Source organism: Sarcophilus harrisii, chromosome 6 (genome assembly GCF_902635505.1).
Source record: "Sarcophilus harrisii chromosome 6, mSarHar1.11, whole genome shotgun sequence".
NCBI lineage: Eukaryota > Metazoa > Chordata > Mammalia > Dasyuromorphia > Dasyuridae > Sarcophilus > Sarcophilus harrisii.
Genome location: NC_045431.1, coordinates 250,686,636 through 250,711,716, shown reverse-complemented (window position 1 = coordinate 250,711,716; position 25,081 = coordinate 250,686,636). Strand labels below are relative to the sequence as shown.

The window sequence follows — 25,081 nt, the reverse complement described above, 5'->3', positions numbered from 1 at the left end:
CCAGAAGAATTTACAATCATTGACAGACACAAGATTGTCAGAACAACAGTGCCCTAAGATTAGGGAGTCTCAGGATCACTAATATATCTTCCCTAAAGTTTAAGGGAAGAGATATTATTATATTTCTAGGCCAGAAAACTTTTACAACCATTGTCAGAATAATAGTATTCTTAGATCAGAGGGCCTCAGGATCATAGATTCCGAAGCCAGAAGATTTAGAATCACTGACAGATTGTTAGAACAGAAGCACCCTAAGGTCAAGAGACATTAAAATTATTGCTATCTCCCCTAAAAGCTATATTGCACCATTTCCCCTCTCAAGCAGTTTGCACCCCAAATTCATTTGGAACAAAAAAGCAGAGATCTCATCTTCTGGAGCTGCTTCATGCTGATAAGGGGTATAGAGCTATCCCTGCCCAGTAGGGTCCAGACTGAGGAAAGGAGGCATGTGACTTGAAGATGGTGGCAACAGTCAGAGTAGTGTTGAGTGTCAGAATCAGTTTGCCGATGCTATTCAGGGTGAACAAATAGTTGGAAATTCATAGCTTGGAGTTCGGAGGAAACAAATCTATCAGTAAAAATGTTAGTTGTCAGAGAGTTAGGAGGAAGCTTCAAGGAAGATGGTGTAGAAGCATTATGAGGGAGTTTGCCAGAATAATTTTGAAATGGATATCCTACAATTATTTGTAAGGATGGCTCAGAGTCACAGGTATAGGTACATTGGGCTCTTGACCTACCTGGACAGCTAGTATAGATTGCTAAGGTGAAGCTATTATGGGTTATAGTGACAAGTTACTGTACTTGTGATATAGGTGTTGAGATAGTAAGAGATCTTTTCCAGAAAAACAGGAGATAATCAGGTTAAAGTTATTCCTCTGGGGGGGGGGGTAGCTAATACAAATGGGATGGCATCCAGAGTGGAGATGATGACATTTAGGTATGGAGCCTTTGGAAATAATGCATCAGGTCACATATATGGAGTACCCTGAGGATGCTGATGGCACACCCAACAATCCTGAAGGCCCCTACTGTCTACAGAGTTCCCTAGCCTAAGGAGTTATCTTCCCACTGGCAGGGGACACATAGTGACACCAAAAAAGCTGGAGAGAAAATACTAGGAACAAAGCTCTCATCTTTGGAGAGTTGTTAAAGAAAAACCTGGTAAAAGTGGAAAATTATGAGAAAGAAAGAAAACTAGAGTGAGAGAGAGAAGGACAGAGACAATGTCACTCTTTTCTATCTGATATGTTTCCAGTGTTTCCAGGAGTCCTGGAAAAGAATAGTTTTAGGTCCTCTATGGGTTCACAGGAATATTCAAGAAGGTCGAATATAGAGGCTGATTGGCTTTCTCACCCTGACTTGAATGCTGGGTAGTGCTAGAGGTACCCAAATTCTTCCCAGGCGGTTCCTGAACAGAACCTGCTGAAAGTTGGTGTGACTGGTGCTAGAATCTCCTTTTGATTGTAGTTTTGGGTGCCAGGGCTCAGGGAATGCTGAGCATGTTACCCGAACCTCACTCCATCTTCATTCCTCCAAGCTGGGTTGGGGAGGTGTTTGGGTAAGATTGTGTGGGATCCCCATGGCTGCTCCCTCTAATTCTACAGGTGAGGCAGAATTTGAGTTTCCCTACAGTTCTGAAATGAGAAGAATTAGCAAATAGATGTGGGCTATATTAATCTTGTTAGCAATCCCCACAACTGATACACACTCAGGATTACTACAGGGAATGGAGTAGACAGGGGCCTTCAGTACCTTCTGGGGTGCTTTTCCAAAAGAGTAGAAGGGGATTCACAACATCATAATATGTTAAGACTCAAAGATGGGTTAGCAAATAGTTACTATTTACCTAGATTTTTTGTTTCTTTCTTTTTTTCTTTTTTTGTTTTTTTTTTTTCCTTCAAAATGGAGTAAATTCCTGGAATTGTCCTCAATGTTTCAGGAATTTGTCTTGCCATCTTAAAATGAGTAATTGCCAAACTTCATATTTATTGCTCCCCAAACTATGAAAATCTGCTAAGATGTTATTTTGATTTTAATTAGCTAACTTTTTGTGGGCTAAATACAAGAATTTAGTAAAGTACCTGAAGTAAGGAGACACATTTATCTAATTCTTCATATTATTGATATGCTAATTTTATACCCTAGAGGTAGAACTGAAAAATGGTCTCAGGAATTTGGTTATCACTGACTAGCAGACCTAGGACTATCCTAAAACCAAAAGAATTTACAGCCATTGACAGATTATTAGAATAATAACATCAGAAGATTAGAGAGTATCATGATTACTAATATATATCTTCCCTAAAGTCTAAGGGAAGAAATGTTATTATATTCCTAGGCCAGAAGACTTTTACAATCATTGACAGACAGGTTTCCAGAACAATATATGGCAAGGTGAGGGAAGAGACTTTGGGATCACAGATTCCAAAGCCAGAAGGTTTAGAATTACTGACATATTATTGGAACAGAAGCACCCTAAGGTCAGGGGACTTTAAAATTATTGCTGTTTCCCCTAGAAGCTATATCCCATCAGTACCATGATCCAAGATAATCCCAGAAGACTCATGATGAAATAAAATATATCTTAATACAGACAGAAAACTTGGAATAGAAAATAAAGGATTTAAAATTGTTCCCCTAACTTTCTTGCTTTAGGGAGAAATGTTACTAATATAAAGATATATATTTGCATAACTTTATATATAATGTAACTCTGTATGTATATATATATATATATATATATATTACATTATATATGTAAATGTAACTTTTATATGTATATATATATATATATATATACATATATTACATATTATATATATATATATATAATGTGTATCATATTTCTTACCATCTCAGGGAGTATTGAAAAAATATAGCAAGGAAGACAATTTAAAACTGGAAATAGAAAATGTAAAAACTTCTAAATCTGTAATCTGAGACTGTGATATCATATGGAAGAAACCAAGCTTTGTGATTCCATTTTCCCTAACCTAGATTATTTTCCAATCTGAAAAAAGTACTTAATTATAATATGGCATGCCAGAATAATTAATTCAGTTCAAATCAATCAGAATTTGTTGGATTTCAACTATGTATAAATTTGTTTGGGAAAATCTAAAGAACGTGTGTGAAATGCTGCTTCAAAGATTTGACACTTGAGAGAAAAGATGCATACACAAGCAACCACGGTAGAAAAAATATGAAGTCACAAAATAATTTAATTTTAGAAGTATAAATGATTTCTAGGGTGAGCTATTATTGAGAGAGAAGATGGCAAAGTTTATAAATAAATTTGTCTCTACTCTCAGCAAAATAGTCATTAATAGCCATTTAAAATGAAGTGCCATGCACTTTGCTTAAAATATTGAATGAAATAAATGAATATTTTTCAAAAATAGGATATACCTTAGGCCTGAGTCTCAGGAAGTCCTAGAGGACTTTAGGGCAGAAAGGTCAAATCCTAGACCTGAGACTCAGGGAGTCATGTGACCCATAGAAAGTAGATGTTTCTGATCATTGGTCAATAGTTGCTTCCTTTCCAGTCCATTTGATTAACTTAAAAACCAACAGGAAGGGGGGTGTACTTCCATCTTGGTGCTATATAGGTTCTACCCTCAACACATGCCCATTCTATTCTGAACTATTTAGATAGTATGTTGGCCCTCTTCTTATAAGAGCTGAACTAAAACTTTCTATTGTACCTAGAGAAACTTCTGAGTAGTCAAATTGGGTAGGAGGGGTTTAATACTCTATCCCATATAATATCCAAACATATTAAACATGCATTTATAAGTGTTCATAATTTTAATCTCAGTTTTCATAAAAATAGCAATAGTATTTTTTCTGATTACTTCTATTTTCTGTCTTTTCCCAATTAATTTCTAGATTTGTATAGAATTTGTCTAGATGTGTAGTAAATCAGATTTAGTGTGCATATTCATTTTCTATTTCTCTTTCTATTGATTTATAATATTTCATAAAAGCCTTTCAAAATTTCCCCATATTAAATACATTCCTGTATTTACTAGTTTTAATTACATTGCAATATGCTATCAAATTTACATGTTATCATCTGTGGATGCAGTCAATAACTACCACATATTTGCAACATTCCCAGTTTTCAGTTATAATTAATATTTATATAAATATCATTCAGCCTATGACCCTTATATTCTTTGTGATAAAATTCATGGTGTTTACTTATGGTGACCAGATTATTTATTCAAAGAATGTGATTGTTTGTAAATTCTTGATATATATTTCCAGATAACCTCCAAAAAAAGACTTTTTAAAAATTTCTCATTCCACCAGCATTAAGCTATGTAATTCCATTACTATTTTCAGTTTGGTGAGAATAGAGAGTAGAATAGTTAAATAGTTAAATAGACATAAAGAGTTAAATAGACATAGAGTTAAATAAGAGTTAAATAGACATAAGAGTTAAATAGACATAAATAGACATAAATGCAAGTTAAATAGACATAAAGATCAGATTAAATAAAAATGAAATAAATCATGAGTTTGTTTTTCTTGATTATTTTTTATTATTTTATCCTGTTTATCATTTTTTATCATTTCCATCTAATATTTACTTTAGCATTTAAAAGATGATTAGTGAACTTGTTTTTCTCTAAAACTTTTTTAACTGCCTCTTTCACATCCTTATTCCTCAAACTATAGATTATAGGATTCAACATAGGTATCACAATAGTATAAAAAACAGATAGCACCATGTCATAGTCCAAAGAATAGCTAGCAGAGGGTCTCAAGTACATGAAGAGGATTGTCCCATGGTAGATAGAAACACCTGTCAGGTGAGAACCGCAAGTAGAAAAGACTTTCCTTCTCCCTTCAGCTGAGTGGATCCTCATAATGGCAGCCAAGATGAAGCCATAGGAAACCAGGATGATCAGAATGGTGAAGATTTCAATTGAACTCACAAAGATGAAAAGCAGAAGTTCATTGACATGAGTGTCAGAACATGAAATGGCCAAGAGGGGAGGGATGTCACAAAAGATGTGTTTAATTACATTGGATGCACAAAAGGATAAACTAAATGTAGCCACAGTGTGTAAAATGGCATGTGACACACCCCCTACATATGAGCCAATGATAAGAGGCACATAGACTTGAGGAGTCATGATGGCTGTATAGAGCAGAGGGTTACAGATTGCAATGTAGCGATCATATGCCATGACAGCCAAGAGGAAACACTCAGTAGTCCCAAAACTTACAGAGATAAGCATCTGAGCTACACAACCTGAGAAGGAAATGGTTTTATCTTTTACTAAGAAGTTTACTAACATCTTAGGTGTGATTACTGAAGAATAGCAAGCATCCAAGAAAGATAAGACACTCAAGAAATTATACATAGGGGTATGGAGGCGGGAATCCATTATAACTAATACCACCAATCCCAGATTTCCCACAAGTGTAAAGAGATAGACTACAAAGAACACCAAAAAAAGGATGATTTGTACTTCCAGATGATCTGTAAACCCCATCAAAATAAATATGGTCACTTCTGTGTGATTAGACATGATTCCTTTTTTTCACATTTATCTAACCCTGAGGACAAAAAAGAGTTGTAGATATTATTTAATACAGTTCAATATAGACTTTTGAGCACCTAATATGTACAATGCTAAATGCCTGTCAACATTTGGCATGTTTGGATCTTATAGTATTAATTGCATTACTATTTAGTTGTCTTTAGTGCTCCATACTGTCCTAGGCATTAATCCATCCAAGAAAAGACGAGGGAAAGAAGTACGCTGTTGGTTCTCTACTTAGAAGCAGATGAGTCTATTGAAGGGGAAAAGCATCATTTGTTTAAACTGAAAACTGATTGAGGGTTGTTGTTTTTTTCCCCTATTTTGGTCAGCATTTATGTATTTCAGAACACTGTTCACTATTAAAGGAAATATAAATACAGCACAGATTTAAGGAATAAGTTAACTGCATTTGTTTTGTTTACAAGTCCAACTAAGTGTTTTGATAATGATGACACATCTAGATGATGGAGAAGCTTGGAATGGATGAGAGAGACAAAGTATCATCTTGTTTTGTTTTTCTGTGGGGACAGTATTTAAAGTCAATAGAAAAATATCATGGTCATCTCCCTTGTCTTAAATATCCCCAACCATGACTTAATCTAATTAGTTTAAAAGGGAAACTTTAGAACCATCTAGTTCAATTATCTCATTTTACAGAGAAGGAAACTGAGACCAAGAAATCTCACATATTTTCCAAATCTTCATAAAGTATTCAATTAAAAAGGTAATAAGAGAAAATTATTCTTGCCACATATTTATGTTAAATGATTAATCTCCAAAATGCCCTAATTTTTAACTTCTTTCCAAAATGTTCCTAACCTAACTTTCTAGGCATATTATAAACTGTTTCATGTTGCTATCATTATATTCCAGAAAACAAAGTCAATTTATCATTAACTGAACTTACCCACTCTTTTTCTTTTGTTCCATATTGCGGAACCATATTATAAAATATTTTATTTTCCTCAAGACTTAACTTACATATCTTTTCCCTACTATAGAAGATTTTCAGTATATATTTGATGACTCAAGATTTTAAATAATCATGTACAATATCAGCACATCTTGTGTGGAGACAAACCAACCAGAAGAAAAAAAAAAGGTCATCTTTGAAGTCTTATTCTATCTAGAATGAAGGAACAAGGGGGTGAGAGAGGAAGCGGGGTGGAGTAAACAGGAACTTCAATGCAAACCCCCACTATAATGGAGGCAGATGACAGAAAAACTCCTATTTTGGGAAAAAAAATTGGTAAATATTTCCTGTTACAGCTGGCTTTTAAGACCTCTTGCCATATAAGCCCTTTGATCTCAGAGGAAAGATGAATGGGGTGGGAGATTCATTAGGTATGAAAAGAGCTCCAGTTTATTATGCTGTAAAACCTTGTTGATATACATTTTTGCAAGCATGATCAGCATGTGGACAGTAGGCAATCACCAATCACCATTCAGAGAAGCTATATGTAGCCATTGTGTATGCCAATTGGAGGAGAGCCAATCCAGCAAATCAGCAGCTTGCTCACAGGTGAAAGGCCCTATTCAGGTATCCCTGTTCACATAGCCACTATCTGTGACCCTCGACTTACACTCATTCCCACGATCACAAATCAATGTTCCTTGCTCAACGAGGTTGTTTCTGCAACATGGCAGAAAACTTATTGTGCATTAAGGCTCAAGGTGACCTTGGTACTCCCTCTCAGCAGAATCCCATAGTCTTTCAATTTCCAAAATAAAAATTGGTTTAAGAAATGCTGGAAATTATATGGAAGTTCAGAAGCCTAATGAGTTTTTAAAGTCTAGTTAAGCCCCAGAAGTTGATTATAGATATTTACTTAGCAGAATGTTCATAAAGACAAAAATACTCCTTTGTTAATTCCATTTTATATCACACATCCTATATTTTTCTGAGCCTCCTCCATTTTTAATTCTTTTTCCTTCTTAAAGTTATTGTTTTGGTTTTGGTTTTAATTTTATTTGTGTAGCATATCCCTCATAATAAAATGAAAATTTGTTGAAGACTCAACTCCTCCTCCCCCATTTGATTCCATTACTTACCAAAACACCATGAACAAAGGTTTCAATAAATTGGATTGCATCAGATTGGATCAGGATTGCCTGTCATGTGAAGTTCATATGTTTTTGTGTTGATGTCTTTAGGAAACTGACATTCATGCCTTTATAGGTTGAGAAAATCACATATTTTCAATGTCTTCTGGTATAGCCACCTTAATGAGAGAATGAGAGATCACACATTGAGTTAATGATTAGAGAAGTTCTTCCAATTGTGTACTAGAATTTTCTAAGATATTTTTCAATATGACATATTTTTCCTGGATTTTCTCTAGAATAAACTTATGAGACCCGTGGAATCTGTCCATTCCAGCCCTATTATTCTATGTTCTAAATTTTAAAAACATTTCATCTCTGACATTCTAGGTTCTATTCTAAGGTCCATTCCTACTCTCATATTCTAGACCCATGACTTCTTCAGATTTCTTAGTCTTTGTTTGCCTGTAGAATACAAAATACTAAATTGTTTATTTCTTCTCTGTCAATATCAATCCTGATATAAATCTTTTTCTCCCTCAATTACTTCAGTTATCCTTACTTAATTTTTTAGTGTTCATTATTTCTCCCATTGTCTTTTCTCTGCTCATTCCAAACTGTCAATCAATGTTTGAAGAATAGTTTCTGGGATAGTGTAACTTGGGCAGTAAAGAAAGAACAGTAATACCAAGTTGACCACTCACTAAGATGAACATGGCAGAGCTATTAACCAGTGGACCAACAAATTTCCTAATGTCAAATGATCACAATTGACTTCTTGTACTGTTTTTAAGTTTTACAGACAGAAAGGGATAGCAAACTCAGCTGACTGAATCTGATCTTATTCTTTTACCCAGATCCATGAATTGCCTGAGACTAACTACATATTATCACTCTCAGCATCTGACTAATTTTGTCAATATCCCAACTCTTCCCTCCAGAGATTTCCAGGCTTTCTCTAAGGACTTTTGTTTATCATTGAAAACACTTTACCTTGTGAAAGTATGAAAAAGAAATAAAAACTGTGAGAGGGTCCCCAATTCCTCCCACCTGCTGTTTGCCCTGTTTCTATCCTTTAATCTGTTGCCCACAGCCTACTTACTTTCTGTGCCTTAGTACTCTATGTGAAACCTGTTTCAAGCTCTTTCCTTAGATATCCTTGAACTTGCTATGTGGTACCTTAGACTGCAACACACTTGCCCTGATTAAAGACCACAATTAAGTCATGTCAGTTGTTTTCTATTAAAGTCAGGCTGACATGGTACATTAAAATAAGTTCACTTTATAGACAGTTCCTAGAAGAAAATTCCCACGGGGAATCTAGAAAACACTGACTCTCTGAAGCTTCAGATGGAAAGTGAGTAGCCTTATACCTACCATAGGAGATCTTTGCTAGGAAGTTACTGATTTAACAAGTGTAGACTGATCTAGAATGATAATAGCACAGGTTAGATGAGGATGAATAACAATAGAAAAGAATGTCCTCTTGGAAGTATAACTAGGATGAAAATGTGGGGGGGGGGGGGGGAGAGAAAAAGAGAACTAATTTTGACCATAATCATCACCAAAGTGGATATCAGAAAGATTCCAAACTCCATGGGAAAATTGGGCAATATTTCATAAATAAAAGATGAGAAAAATCTTTGAAAAAGAATACAGTTAATTACATGACAGTTTAGGGAAAATATATACTAGAACTGATTGGAGAAATTTACTTAGCAGAATTAATACAAAGATCAAAATATTTCTCATATCAAAATTTCAAAAGTTGCAGGTTGCATGATGTGGAAAATACATATTACAGCTGAAAGATATTCGTCTTCCATTTAGCACATAGGAATTGCCTTCTTTTACTTTTTGTCCATCCTTAAGCATTGAACCTCATGTCCTGATTGGATACTATTCTCATCTTCCCTAAATAATTCAGAGAAACCTAAACATTCCTGGGTCTACCTATGAATTCACCAAAATAATATTCTTCCAAGAAATATTTTTGCATTTGCCAAATCATAGGATTCGTTATCATGAAGACATAGTAAAGTGAAAGACAAGCTAATATGATATTAAAAGTTCTACATTGGAATACCCAAGAGTTATGCCAATTTTTAAAAGAAAAAAAAAAAAAACAAAACATCCTTTCATTGAATGAATCACTAAAAATAAACATAAGACATTCTTCTAATTTCAGAATTTTTCACCTTGTCTGTGAACTTGAGAAACAGAAAGTGTAGGTTAAAAAGTTATGATTCAGGTGGCTTATATCTGCTTTTCTAGATTCTGGGGATTTCTTCTGGGAATCATCTCAGGAGATACAACCCAATCATCCTTGTGTACAAAATCTGGTGGAGAATTCACATAGGATAAACAGGTGAAAATAGGATGGTTCTCTCATGATAGATTTTATTGACATATGGTAATGTTTTTACCTAATTAGACTCCTTTCTTGGATACTTACTTAGAATAAAAATCTTTTAGCCTCTCTAAATCTCTAAATTGATAGATGGATGATAAATAGATAAATATAATTTTATGTGTAGTAATCTATTGTGTTTAAATGTGTGTATATCTACAAATATATAATACATACATTTAAATACATAGAAGGTGTATATATACAAATATATGTATAAAGCATGCATAATGTACATGTATATTCATGTGTGTGAATGTATCTATCTATATACATACATATCTATCTATATACATATACACACACATATCTATCTATCTACACATACACACACACATACACACACACAAACACACACACACACACACACACACACACACACATATATATATATATAGAGAGAGAGAGAGAGAGAGAGGAATTTTATTCAAATAATTTATACAACTTGATCTGGAGAGACATTTTCTAGACTGATTAAGAGGATGCATGAGAGAAATAGAAGTGAAGTAGCTCTGGGGGTATCATTAAATTGAAGATATCAGGGCTGCTAATAGAGCACTACACTTAACGTCAGGAGTCAGGAAGACCTCCAGTTCACATATGACTTCATATATTTAGTAGCTATCTGTGTGACTCTAGATAAATTATATAATCCTGTTTGCTTCAATATCCTTACCTATAAAATTAGAGATACATTACCTCCCTCCTAGGATTGTTGTGATGAACAAATAATATATCATTTATCAATCACTTAGCACAATGTCTATCATATAGTAGATGCTATATAAAAGTTAACTATTATTATGTCAAAGTCATTCTCAGTTCCTCACCATTTCATATATCCTGCACCTAATGTGTTGATAAGACCTGTGAATTTCACCTTTGTAACCTCCCCAATATTCCCCCTTAACTGCATTGACACTATCATCACCCTAGCGCAGACTCTCAGGCCTTCGTGGCTAGATTGCTGCAATGCCTTCTGGTAAGCCTACCTGCTTCAAGTTTTCCCATATTCCTATCTATTCCATTTAGCCACCAAAGTGGCTTTCCCACAGGGCAGGTTAAACCATCAAGTTATACAATAAAATCCAGTGTCTTTCTATGTACTTCACAATCAAATGCAAAAATCATTTATTTTGTTATTTAAATTATTTATGGGCCTCCTACCTTTTCATTCTTTTTATATTTAAGTCCCCATTGTACACTTTTCAATTCTAGGGCACTGATTTCTTATCTCATCTATCAATAAGATACTCCATTTCTTCTTTATGGACATTTCTTTAGTTATCTCATGCTTGGAGTGCTCTGTCTTTTCAACTCTATTTACTTTCTATCCTGGTTTCCTTTAAATCGCAACTAAAAATCCTGGCTTTTATAGTAAGCTTTTTCTTAACTCCTTTTAATTGTAGAGTCTTCCCTCTGTTCACTATTTCATATTTAATCTAATTATATCTGCGTTTTTTTGGTATATTTATTAGAATGTTGTCTCTCCTGTTAGATTATGAATTTCTTGAGCATCAGGACTTTTGTTTTTTGTTTTTCTTTTTGTTGTTGTTGTTTTTGCTTTTTGTAGTTTCAGTAATTAACTGGCACATAGTAACTTGATAATAATTCTGTTAGTAGCAGTGCAGAGAATTGAGGTGTGAGAATCCCTTTCTGATCAGCACAGGTTCAACGTGAAAGAATTTAGGAACCTGAAATATTTGACTGGCAAAAGGAAGTTTATTTTTGGCCCTGCAGAAATCAGCTTTTGCTAGGTAGACTAACTTCCCAGTGTCAAGGTCCTGGCAGAGAGATCAAGGTCCTAGCAGAGAAATCCTGGAAGAGAGATAAACAGAGATATTAAAACTGATAAGAGGATATCTCTTCACAGCAGACAGGGGTCCTGATAGGCAACTGTGCCACTTCGGACCTCTGCAAATTATGAGTTTAAAATTGTCTTTTTTATAAGAGATAAATTAAATGATATTCCTACCCCCAGGCCTAGATTTCCAGTAGGATGGGACCACTTAAATTCAAGCTAAGTAGGAGTGGTGCTAATTTTCAACTCAAAAGAGGGTACAGCCAGTCCCATCAAGATAACAGAATGAAACCACTTTATCTTGCTTACTTACAGACAGAGCCATAGAGATGTCTGTATCCTCTGCCCTGTAATCTGTACCTGGGTGACCTTGACCTTGACATTGCTGGTCTCATTTTCCTCATTTATAAAATTGATAAGGGATGGACTACATAGTTTCTATGGATCATTCTAGTTATAGTCTATAGTATTATAAAATAGAGTTGTGGACTTTAGTCATTAACAATGAACGTCAAAAATATGACCTAATCTTCATATTAATATTAAATTATTTGGACACCATCAAAAAAAAAAATCAAGAAGTAGTTTATTGTGGTAGAAAGAACACCTACTGTGGAAATTACCTGATGAAAGTCTTTGGCTTTTTGAATTTGAGCAAGTTGCTTAACCCCATTAGATTTCAGTCTTCACCATTTAGTTTCCACAGAGCTATGAATATTAAAGTGGTGTAAAGAGCCATCTGTGGCCTGAAAGAACTGTGAAGAATGAATATGGATCATGGTATTCTCACTTTTTTTTTTTTTTTTTTTTTTTTGGTGATAGTGTTTTCTTCTTCTTTCCAGCGTTTTTTTTTTTTTCCTCCTTTTGATTTGATTAATCTTGAACAGCATAACAAATATGGAAATGTGGTTGGAAGAACTGCATATGTTTAACCCTAAATGCTCACTTGCTATCTAGGGAAAAGGGAAGGGGGATTGACAAAGGGAGAAAAAATTGGTAGAAAAGATTTTGCAAAGGAAAATGTTGAAATCTATCTTTGTATATATTTTGAAAAATAAAAAGCTGTTACAGAAATTGTTTAATAAATAAACAAAAAGAAAAATAGGAAAAATAAAACCTAAATTAGAAAATTGAATCCCACAAGGACATCAAAGAATAATGAAGGGTGAAGGTTTTGAATCTGAACAGGAATCCCCTGATCTTTGCTTTCATAAGAATGTAAGCTTCTTGCGTGTAGGGAATGGCTATGTAATGAAAAGTAGAGATTCATACTCTATATGTTTTGTAACAACCATTTAATGGACAATGGGGGAGAGGCTTGCTCTTCAAGATAGAAAATAAAACACTGTCTTTGCCATTCCAAAAGTGTGTCTACTAATCTCTGTACCCATGGTTTTTTGTTTTTGTTTTTGCAAGAATATAAAATAAATATTTCCTGCATTCATTAGTGAGTCAAAGAAGTTCTTGTTAAGATATTTTGTTTCTTACACTATAGTTGTAAGTTGGGCTGGGAGACTGAAGGGAATAACTTCTTGCATTACTTTCTGCTCTAGCTAGCTAACTTCATAATTAAAAATTAGTTATGAAGTTCCTTAAGCACTTGACAAATATGATCCCACTTTGCGGGAGATAGGTTCTATTGCTATCTACATTTTACAAATGAGAAAACTGAGGCATACACACCATAAATGAACTTCATTCATCATTGAGTCAGTGGAGTTTTTGGTAAGATATTTTGTTTCTTATATTTGGTGGCCTAGTTATTCAGCTTACATAGCTCAATTTGCTCCATTCTCCTCCTAAATGTTTTTTTTTTTTCTTTTAAGAAAAAAAAAAAAAAAAGTAAAATAGTGTTACATGCTCATTTATTGAATCTCTATACCCCAGATAGATTTTCCCCCAGTGTCAACAATGCATCAATATATAGGCTAAAGTAAACATTATGGTTGTTCAATTATTTTTGTCATGTCCAAGTCTTTATAATACCATTTGGGGTTTTCTTGGCAGACATTGTAGTGGTTTACATTTTCCTCCTCCAAAAGTAAAGATTATATATTCCAAAATGCAGTCTGGCAAGGGTATTGAGGGAAAATGTTCAGAGTAATGTCATTGATTGAAAGAGAGAACAACTCTTGATTTGAGTAAGCTGGATTAAAAAAATAATAGATTTGGGCAGTAGCATTTACCACTTTTCCATAGTTTTGCTTTATTTTTACTACCTTTTCATGTTGATTACTTCACATTTGTTCTATATGTACTTAGTACATATTTATTTACATGTTTTCTCCCTATTGGATTGTATACTCTTCTAGGAAGGATTGTAGTTTCTTTCTTTATATATCCAATGCTTAGTATTTTTCCTGAAACAGGTCAAACATTTAATATTTATTGACTTACTGACACCTGGCCGAATGAGGCCCAAACCAATACCAAGCAAGATAAGCAATGAAAGGAATAAAGAAGTCCTTGAAAAGATCCTAGATCAGAAGGAGATATTCCTGGACCATCTGATTCCTGAAGTAAAGAGAGTAACTCTAAGGGTATGTTATTCAAAAATATGAAGTGAATGGGTCAATAAAAGAACTGAATGAAATATTTACTTATGAGGTAGAGAATTCTTATTTAAGTGCTGTCTCCACCAACTAGCTCCTAGACAAGAATCTGATTACCATTTGGGTATTTATAATTTATTTTAAAATAAATATATTTGTTATGTGAATATTTTTAGGGATTCTGAACATTTTCATGTGCCACAATTCCTTGAGGCAGTTTAGTGAAGCTTTTGCCACCTCTTTTATACTAGTGGTTTTTAATGCATAAAATAAAATATTTAAGATGGCATAGGAAATATTTCTTTTAAATTCACAGACCAAGTTAAGACCACTGTATAAATCTAAATTATATTCTTCTATTTACATATATAAGCTATAGTTGTAGTTAGTAATATTAACTTCAACTACTTTAATACTGATCTGTATTTTTAAAAAGGAAAGATTCTTCATAATTCCTTTGAAAAATATCACTAGCTAGTAGCATCAGTATACAACAGACATTAATAGATATTTTCTCAACAAATGAATGAATGTTTCCCAACACAATGTAGTTCATTAGTATGTATTAAGGCTTGTTTCCTTTGCATTTATATCTTTTTCACCTACAATTTCACATATGGTAGGCACTTAAAGATAGTATTGGCAATTGATTAATACCTAAATTTTACCACTTGACTTATGCAACCATTGTGAAAATGGATTGGCTTCTGACTTTACTAACCATCTTGATTTGCTTGAGCTCCCTTACTATACAGAAAAGGCCAGATTGACTTGGGAATCAGAATCAGTCAAGCAGGAGGAAAACTGGATGTCTTTCAGCTGGACATATCAAAAAACCTTTGCAGTGTTTGTTTGTTGAACCTGGAATATTTTCTGCTGTGCCATAGAAACAACTCAGTCTGGCTCATGATGATGCTCAACCCAGTGGCCAGACCCAATGAGGACAAACAGCCCAGCCTAATGGACCAAGAGTTAAGTTTGAACAGAAAATCATATGATTAACTCCCCCCACCCCATCCCTTACCTATGTTTTTATCTTTATAACCTCTGGTGCCTAAGTCCCCCACAAAGTCTTTTACACTTGTTACTCCCATGCATGTCAGACTGGTTAGGGGAGAAAAAGATGTCTACAACATAACTCTTTTTAGAGACATATCCTTGAAAATATGAAAATATTGAATAGATTCTTAATTCACAAACTTTAATTTACTAATGATGATAAAATTCAAATACAGAAGTAGAAGGGAGCAATCTAGGAAGGAAGGGGAAATAAGAGCAGCAGTGGGAATAAATAAAAAATATTTGGGATGAGACCAGCTAGAATAAGATAAAGGAAAGCTAACAGACCATTACATCTTTTTTATGTATTAAAAATAATTCCCTGCAATATTCCATGAGAAAAGGATAGCATTTTACAAATAATTATGCCAATTCCCTTTTTCACATATTCACTTGGGGAGCAGGATGATGTTAAAAGAGGCCTTACTAATGAATCCCTAATATTACTTTTTCCCCCTGGGGAAGATATTGTACATTAGAGATTTTTTTCCCCTGAATTATATGAGGTGAGACACATGTAATTTATTATTTATCCGAGGACTCAAGATGCTTCAGAAAACAAGCAAAAGTCTTAGTAAGATTTATGGGGCTGGGCCATATGAGCTCTGAGCACAGCTTTTCTCCTCAGCAGGTAAATTGACTATCCTATTGTACTAGTTTCTGATTTCTTATTATTATTATTACCAGGGAAGAAAAATGTGATCAAAATCAAAGTAATTTTCAGTGTTCTAATCATGGCTATCATTGTGTTCCATAGACAGTCATCTCAAACTCTAAAGTCAGGAAAGTTATTTCTGTCTCCATGGAGTTTAGATAAGTACAAGAATGGGGTATTATTGAAATCCATTTTTTTTAAGAAACTAAGTTATGAGCTTAAAATGAAAAAAAAAAATAACTGAACTTTTACTATTTTTATCTGGAGCATTTTATTCTCAACAGTGTAACAGATTTCTTTCAATATAAGGGGAACTCTTGCTTACTGATATGTCTGAGATATTGAGAGGTTAAACAGCTCAGAATGGATCACACAGTTAATCCAAGACAGGGGAGGAGGTTTAGAGAGAAATCTTCAGCATTGTGCTAGTTTGATAATCAATCATAGCAGGACTTTTTGATTCCGAATCCATTCCTATCAATGAATCTCTCAAATGTCATCTGAAGGAATGCAAATAAGGGATTAGGAGCTCTGACTACCTGGTCTAAGGGGCAGCTTGATGGCACAGTGGATAGTGCTCAGATACCCCCCGAGTTCAAATTTTTCCCTAAAACTTGCTAGTCATTTGACCCTGGATAAGTCACTTAAACCTATTTGCCTCATTTTCCTTATTTGTAATAGGAGCTAGAGAAAAAAATGTGTATCTTTGCCACTCCAGTATCTTTCTCAATAAAGTCCCAAATTGAGATCATGATGAGTCAGACACAACTGAAAAGTATTCCAGCAACAACCATAACTACTATATCCTAGGAAATCTAATAATTTGTATTGGGTGATAAGAAAAATATATTTGATAGCTAAGGAGAATAATTTTGACTCTATATGACATTTTGCTTGCTTGAAAAGTTATGATGGCATTGCTTTGTTTGAGTACAACTGGTATGATATGTGTTCAGACAGTCCTGAAGAAGGGGGACAGGTAAAACATGATCTGAATGGGACAAGATTATATTTCTAAACTAGACTGAAACTGATTTGTAACCTGTGAATGTCTGGATCTGAACAGACTAGGCCAGACCCAGGATAGTCAGGGATCAAACAATAGTTAAATTAATTTTAGAGTGAGGCAAAAGCTTGCAAGTAGAATCCTCCCTTCCTGAGAAAGTGGAGTTAACATCGTGGAACAAAGGCAGGGCTTATATACATTTAAAAATACAAGTGGGGTGGACCACATCACAATATTTTTAGGTCTTGAGTAGCAGTTCATGCAACAATCTCTTGTATGGTCAATTCAGACATTCCTGGGATCTATGGGAACGGACTCCAAGTTTATTGTCTCACATCATAAGAGTCATCAAGCTTCATGATCATCCGGTGGTACAGAACCAGAGTAAGCATGGCAGTAATAGGAGTACAAACAGTTATAAGAAACAGGAATAGTAAGCGTACAAGAGATATGATGAATCACTGTAGGCTGATGAAAACCTTTAGCAAACACCTGGTGCTGGTTAAAAGCAATATACTTTGGAAGAAGGTGAGATCATGCAGAGCCCAAGTTATTATTTTTCAATATATTGTGTCAAGCTCAAGGTATAGCCTGCTTATTGGGCATTGATTCTAAAAACTGGGTGTCTCCAAATATTTTGATGACCTTAAGTAGAGAGAAGGAAGCTGAATATTTTTAAATGCAAAACACTTGGCACTAGAGCAAAGATTTTTAAGCTGTTATTTTTGAACCATTCTTACCTGAGATTTTTATTTGATCCTAGGTATATAGGTATCTAAAATAAGTATACAACATATATTGTATTTAACATATATTTTAACATGTATAGGACTGCCCGCCATCTATGGGAGGGGGTGGAGGGAAGGAGGGGAAAAGTTTCAACAGAAATTTTTGCAAGGGACAATGTTGAAAAATTACTCATGCATTTGTTTTGTCAATAAAAAGCTATAATAATAATAATTAAAATAGGTATACAGATCAGTTACTGATAATAAATAATAATTTCACAATATCCACATTAAGTTATGAGACTCCATATGAGGTTAAAAGCCCCAGTTTAAGAAGTAGGGTGCTGGAGAATTGAAGTAGGAAACAGTGAACAGACAATGCATTGAACCACTCATGGGTGAAAACAATCATGGAGTTTGTGCAAAGTAGTTGAATATAAATTATTCAAGTTGGAGAAATAAGTAAACTTTGAATTCTTTCTTCCTCAGCAGGTGAATATCCTTCCAAAAGTATATACTATTAAAAATGTTTTTGTAGGGATTTTGTGGATATTACAAGTTCTGGAAAGAAGAATCCTAGCAGTCTATTTCTAATGTTCTGATGACCAAAGGCCTGAATTTTCTGAGATGTTTCTGTGAGCCAGGTAGATTTGGACAAGACTTGGAGCACCCTACATGTAATGGTTTAAGGGAATTTGTGATAATTGTTCTCTCAATCTGTCTAACTTCTGATTGATAGAGTAATTAACTGTATTTTTTTAAAATGATTACTGCTTATTTCAGGCTAGGGGCAATGCAACTTGCTAAGAGAAAAATAAAAAGATCATTTTAAAAGATGATAAAAAGGATATATCTACCTTCTGTTTAGAGACTTGAGTTCAAGAGGGAGGATGATCATTTCCATTCTTCCAAGCATGCTCACAATGAATATGTGATGAGTACTAGTATTGTAAGGAAATAGAATTTCACATCTAGGAAGAAGATTGGAGTGAAGCTGAGGAATAATATAAGAAGTACTGAAAAGTGAAGTTCCCCTACTATATTAGAGGTAAGGAAGAATTAGAGAAGAATTATCAACTTTGTTTTGACTTGATAAAGACCTTTTGCCTGGGTTCTTGAAGTTCTTGAAGTTCTGCTTATGAGTCAGTGAGGTACCCTTCTGCTTCTATGCAGATAAGAACCCATTGTAATGTGTCTTATTTATTGACATGGAGAATTTTTTTTTTTTTTGATAATCATTAGTTTTCTATATTGTTGTTCATGAGGGAAAATAATGCCAACATTTCAGTTTTTTTTTCCTTTTTCTTTTTCCTTTTTTTCCAAATAGTTTTATTAAGAAATTTGATAGGTTATTTAATAGAGGTACACAATCCAGAAAAGAGGTATGACTCCCTCTCACCCATATTTTCAAAGGTTTACATCATACAGGTTTAGACAAGGATACCCACAGATAGACCACAGATATCTTAGGTAGGCAGTTTTCCTGAGAAGTCAACCTGAAAGTAAAGTAGAGGGAAACGGATAAGAATAAATGTTAACATTCCATAAAATTTGGATGAAGCCAAAAAAAAAAAAAGCCCAAACAAATAAACAAAACAAAACAAAACAAAAACAAAAACAAAAACAAAAACAAAAAAACAAGAGAACATAAAACACAAGCTTTGACAGACCCCAAACAAAAGCATTTAGTGGGGACATAAGATAACAATGTTTTGGGTTGATTCTGGATCTGGGAGGAGGAGAGACCTCCAACTCTTTGCAACCATTTCCAGCTATCCTAGAAACTTAGTAGGGTCAACTGACAGTTGGAAGTAAAGAGAAAATCCCATAATCTTGAATTTAAGCAACATATTAATTAATGTTCCCCTCAAGAAATAATAAAGTTATTTCTCCACAAAGTTAACTTCATGTGAGTCTTTTCACTGCTTGAACTGCTCTTGTGATCTTAGCCATATAGTTGGGCACCTCAAAGCAATGGACTGAAATCTATAGACTCAAACCCATTTCACCATTGAGACTCATTGAATATATCATTTACTAGTAATTCATTAAAACTGTAGATTTAGCCATTATATTAAATGAATCTTGGTTTTTTTTTCCTAGCAGGAAAAAGATACTGATCATCAGGTATGAGTATCAAAAAATATATATAAAATAAAAGGGGTGTGTGTTTCTAATAAAAGTGATTACACTCCCATAGTATACTTTGTGAGAGGTAGTGTTCCATCTTATACTTTGCATGGAGCTAATAACAGTATTGTTCAAGGATGTATTTAATCATTGACTTTCCAAAAAAGAAAAAAAAGGAAATATATAAATAGAATTTGAAATTTGATCTACATTATTTTCTCCATAACTTTCATAAGTTTAGATAGTCAACAAAATGACAAATGAAGCTTTTTTTGATGATTTCCAAAGTAAAAAGTTTCACACTAAATTTAATCACAACAGCTGGGACTTGTTTCAGTAGACCACTACATGAATTTTACCTCTTTATACTCTCAGTATAGGACTGTGGTAGAACTGACTTGAACCTTTATTTGTTTTGTTTTTGTTGTTGTTGTTGTTTTTGTTTTTTGTTTGTTTGTTTGTTTATGTCTATGAGTATATTGTGCCACAGAGGAACTGTGAAAAGCTATTTTTTTTTTCAAATGACTTTTGAATAATAGTCTCTTTGGATTTAACAATGAAAGATATTTAGGAGTAAGAAAACCCCCTGGAATATTTTGATTTGGATTCACAATCACTTTAGCTTCAATACTACCAAAGCCTTTGAGCAAGACTGAAGTCACAATTATGCCTTTATAATATTTTCTTGAATCCAGGTTTGAACATTAATTCAAAGTACTGCAGTTTACCCCAAACCCAGCTGAAATAGTTTAGCTCCTTTTCTATCAGTCAATAACTTAGAGAAGTTCAGAAAAGTATTATCTTCTCACAATCATGTAAATTCTGAATTTTGAAATGGGTCTCAATTAAGCCTCTATTTCAAGAACTCAGTGATAGCAGTTCTCAGGCTCTGTAATTAGGCCATTCAATTTAGTAGTTTGATTTTTAATATAACTTTGTTTTAATTTTACCAAAATTTGCTTTTCCACACTTTTATTCAGTGTGATTATTTCTACCTTGATCAGCCTAGCAGAACTAAAAGAAAGAAATCTTTCATATTTGACATTCTTTAAAAATCTGAAGAAAAAAGTTTAATTTCTACTTCTTCTTCTCTTCCTTTATCTAGGTTAATCATTTTCCATTTCCTCACTAAATAGGAATGTGGTAAAACTTCAATTTTGTAAAAAATATTTTTCTGGTTTGCCAGTATTGTTCTTCAAACGTTGCATCCAGAAATAAAACAAACAAGGTTTGATCAAAGCAGAGAAGAGTGGGACTGTTGTTATAATTCATTGATAACATTATATTCTACTTAGTGAAATATTTTATATACTTTTGGAAGTATTCACCTAAGTATTATGAACTGATATTAGATATCAATTTATTAAAGTCCTCACTTGGTTTCCTCCATGGTAAATCTCATGATAAATTGTAACATTGATTATCTCTGAAGAAAAATATTTGCCAATCAATTGGTCAATAAAAATGTTTTAAGAGCTTTCTATGAGTCAAAATATTTGCTAATGGTGGGGAATACTAAAAAATAAAAGGGAAAAAAACAATGCCTGCTCTCAAGAACTACATGAACAAGGGAGAAAACAACGTGAAACCACTTTATGCAATCAGATATAGACAGCATAAATTATAAATGTTCTGCAGAAGGAGGGTACTGAAATTAAAGAGGACTAGAAAAGGCTTCCTGTGAAATTACTGTATAACTTTAAGTGAATTGACTCAAAAGTGGTGAGTGACCATTTTTATGTGCTTAGCACACTTCTATGTGTGAGAAATACCAAGGAAAAATAAAGTTTTCAATGTATGTAGCTATTCATTATCTTAACTCAAGGAGCAGAGACTTAAATGTGGAAATTCCTCACAATTATATTTCATGTAGCTAACCAGCCGTGGATGGAGAGTTTATACTCAATTTCTACTTTTGAGTTTTGCATTTAATATTAACTTTTCCCTCCACTTTCAAATCCAGACATTCAACAAGCCAATTAAACAGTGTTTAGTTGCAAGTTCTAGGAAATCATTCTTGCCCTTATAAACTGTTTTTTCACTTATCCCTATAGCAGATGAAACTGATCAAACATGTTCCAGGAAATCTCTCCCATGTGACCACATTCATTCTCATTGGAGTCTCAGAGCATCCAGAACTTCAACTTCCCCTCTTCTTCATCTTCTTAGCAATCTATGGAGTGACCGTGACTGGAAATGTGGGAATCATCACACTCACTAGTATAGATTCACGACTTCAAACTCCCATGTACTTTTTCCTCAGACACTTGGCAATCATCAATCTTGGCAATTCCACTATCATTGCTCCCCAGATGTTGGTTAATTTCTTGGTGGAGAAGAAAACCATTTCCTACTATGGATGTGCAACCCAACATGGAGGCTTCTTAGTCTTCATTGTTGCTGAGATTTTCATGTTGGCTGTCATGGCCTATGACCGCTATGTGGCCATTTGTAATCCCCTATTATACATGGTTGTGGTATCACGAAAGGTTTGCTTTCTACTCGTCATCCTTACATATTCGTACAGTTTAGCTACAGCAGTGACTGTCACTTCCTGTGTTTTCTCAATGTCCTACTGTTCTTTCAATGTCATTAATCATTTTTACTGTGATAATGTCCCTTTGTTAGTTTTATCTTGTTCTGATACCCATATGCCAGAGACAGTAGTCTATATTTCTGCAGCTACCAATCTCTTCGTTTCCATGACAATTGTCCTGGTGTCCTACTTCCAGATCATCTTGGCCATCCTGAGGATACGTTCAGCAGAAGGAAGATGGAAAGCCTTCTCCACCTGTGCTTCCCATATGACAGCTGTCACTGTTTTCTATGGGACACTCCTTTTCATGTATTTGCAGCCACAGTCAAACCATTCCTTAGATACTGATAAAATGGCTTCAGTGTTTTATACACTAGTGATCCCCATGTTGAATCCTATGATTTATAGTCTGAGAAACAAGGATGTAAAAGAGGCTTTGAAGAGAGTCTTCGACAACCCTTGCCAAGCTTTTAAAAATGTGTAATTTGACAATTATTTGAATAAACCAAGAGTCACAATCTGAGGTGGCACCTCTCAAATTATGATTGTCATCCATCTAAATATTCAGCATAGAGCCTTTGTTTTCTCTGTAATAATGTTCATAGTGTTTACTTGTAACCACATAATATGTTCAAAGAGTATGATTTATTTTTAAATTCTTGTTGTACATTTCCAGATCATCTGCAACAAAGGTTTTGTTTTTTTTAGTCTTCCACCAGCATGTTGCTATTATCATTTTGATTACTATATGACTATAATTTTAATTTCCTTGATTTTTAGTGAAAATGAACCTGATTAGTACACTAGAAGATTTTAAAATAATAGGGAAATATGCACTAAATATAATAATGGAGTTCATGAAAATCTTGCCCTCCAGCCCATACCCATGCATTTGGGATTTAACCACTAAATTTTACTGATAACTTTTCATATGTTTAAAATACTAGAGATGATCATATTTATTTTGCCACCAGGAAAGATGATAGTGCTATACTAAGAATAAAAGGTACTCTTCACTCCTTTTTGATGTAATCAAAACAGGAGATGGCAGGAATAGAGGACTATCAGAAGATGTGTCTTATTACGTTGAATATACAAAGGAATAAATTAATGTAACCACAGTTTGCAAAATGGAATGGAAAATACCCCCTACATATGAAAGAATAATAAGAGTTTCACAGACTAGTGAAGTCACAATGGCTATGTAGGGCAATGGGTTTCTGTGATGATATAAATTCTATGCCATGTCAAGAGAAAACACTCTGTGGTCCCAAAATTTACAGAGATGAGCACCTGAGCAGAGAAGAAAATAGTCTTCTTCTCTACTAAGAATTTGATTAACACGTTAGGTATGATCTTTGAGGTATAGCAGGCAACAATGAAAGAGAAGACACTTAAGAAAGGGTACATGTGCTTTAGAGGAAGGAATCCATCACATTTAACCAAATAATCCCAGATTCCCCACCAGTGTAAAGAGATAGATGGCAAAGAAGAAAAAGAAAAGGATAATTTGTACCTCTAGATGTTCTGTAAAACCCATCAACATGTACTGACACTAAATCATTGAAACTAGAAATCTCAAGTATTTGCCAAATGTTTTCAAAGTATTTAATTGTAAAAGTGATAAGAGAAAATTATTCTTGTGGCATACTTATATTAAAACCTTAATTCACAAATTTCTGTAACTTTTGAACTTCTTTCCAAAAATTTCTTTAACCTAATATCCCAAACTTATTGTATATCATTCCATATTATTAACTTTCTTTTCTAGGGGAAAAAAAAGTCTATTTATTGTTACCTGAAGCTGTAATTCTACCTCCCAATTCTCTCTTTTTTTTTTTTTTTTTTTACTATGAATGACTTCCACATAAAATATGTGAAAATGGAATTATTAATGACTTTACTAATCACCTTGATTTTCTCAAGCTTCTTTACTATACAGAAGAGGTGGTATTTACCTGGAAAACAGAACCAGCAGAATAGAGAACAAACTCAGCATTACTTAAGTTGGCACATCAGAAATTCCTTACACTTTTGGCAAATCAGAAGTTCTTTGAAATATTTGTATATTGAACCCAGGTCTTCCCTTACTATGCCACAGGATCAACTCAATCGGATTCATGTCAAGCCCCAGTTTTCAAAAATACCCACTCCAGGGATGACCAGAAAAAATATTCTGTGATTATCCCCACTACATGTAATTTTTGTCTTGATACCTTGACCAGACCAGCATGATTACTCTCCCTTCCCTTCCCTGACTTGTGATTTTTGCTTTTGTAGCTTCTGCCACATAAGCCTACCCTGAGATCAGATTTTGATTGTCACCCTCATGATGTGACAATATCTTGTCCAAACAGAAGTCCATTAAAAACCCAACTCTGTTTTTCTTAGATCAAACCCAGAATGTTGACATGTATTTCTAAAATAGTTAATTTTTTTCCCAAATCAAACTTATATTCCTTACCCCTACTATATGAAATCGTCAGTTTGTATTTATTGACTCAAAAATTCAAATAATCAAGAACAATATCAATACACAATGGGTGGATTCAGATACCAATTTAATAAATGTTATCTTTGAAGTCTTATTTTAGCTGGAATGA

The 25,081-nt window shown here is 34.0% G+C and overlaps 2 protein-coding genes across 2 annotated transcripts; one reads left to right on the top strand and one right to left on the bottom strand.

The window, feature by feature from the left end:
* Window positions 1-4,574: 4,574 nt before the first annotated feature.
* On the bottom strand, window positions 4,575-11,250 carry LOC100923985 (olfactory receptor 1102-like). The gene is given in 2 exon segments (XM_031943690.1): window positions 4,575-5,548; window positions 11,217-11,250. Coding segments are annotated over 2 exon segments (1,008 nt in total).
* Window positions 11,251-14,223: 2,973 nt separating this feature from the next.
* On the top strand, window positions 14,224-22,962 carry LOC100924253 (olfactory receptor 8J2-like). Its single transcript, XM_003773852.2, has 2 exons — window positions 14,224-14,352; window positions 21,997-22,962. The coding sequence occupies exons 1-2, from the start codon at window positions 14,224-14,226 to the stop codon at window positions 22,960-22,962; spliced, it is 1,095 nt and encodes a 364-aa protein (XP_003773900.2).
* Window positions 22,963-25,081: the final 2,119 nt, after the last annotated feature.

Bases quoted from the DNA above. Each gene is read 5' to 3' on its own strand.
- LOC100924253 (XM_003773852.2), top strand. From the start codon at position 14,224: ATGAGGCCCAAACCAATACCAAGCAAGATAAGCAATGAAAGGAATAAA. The intron at 14,353-21,996 runs GTATGTTATTCA...TTATCCCTATAG, and splicing joins TAAAGAGAGTAACTCTAAGG to CAGATGAAACTGATCAAACA.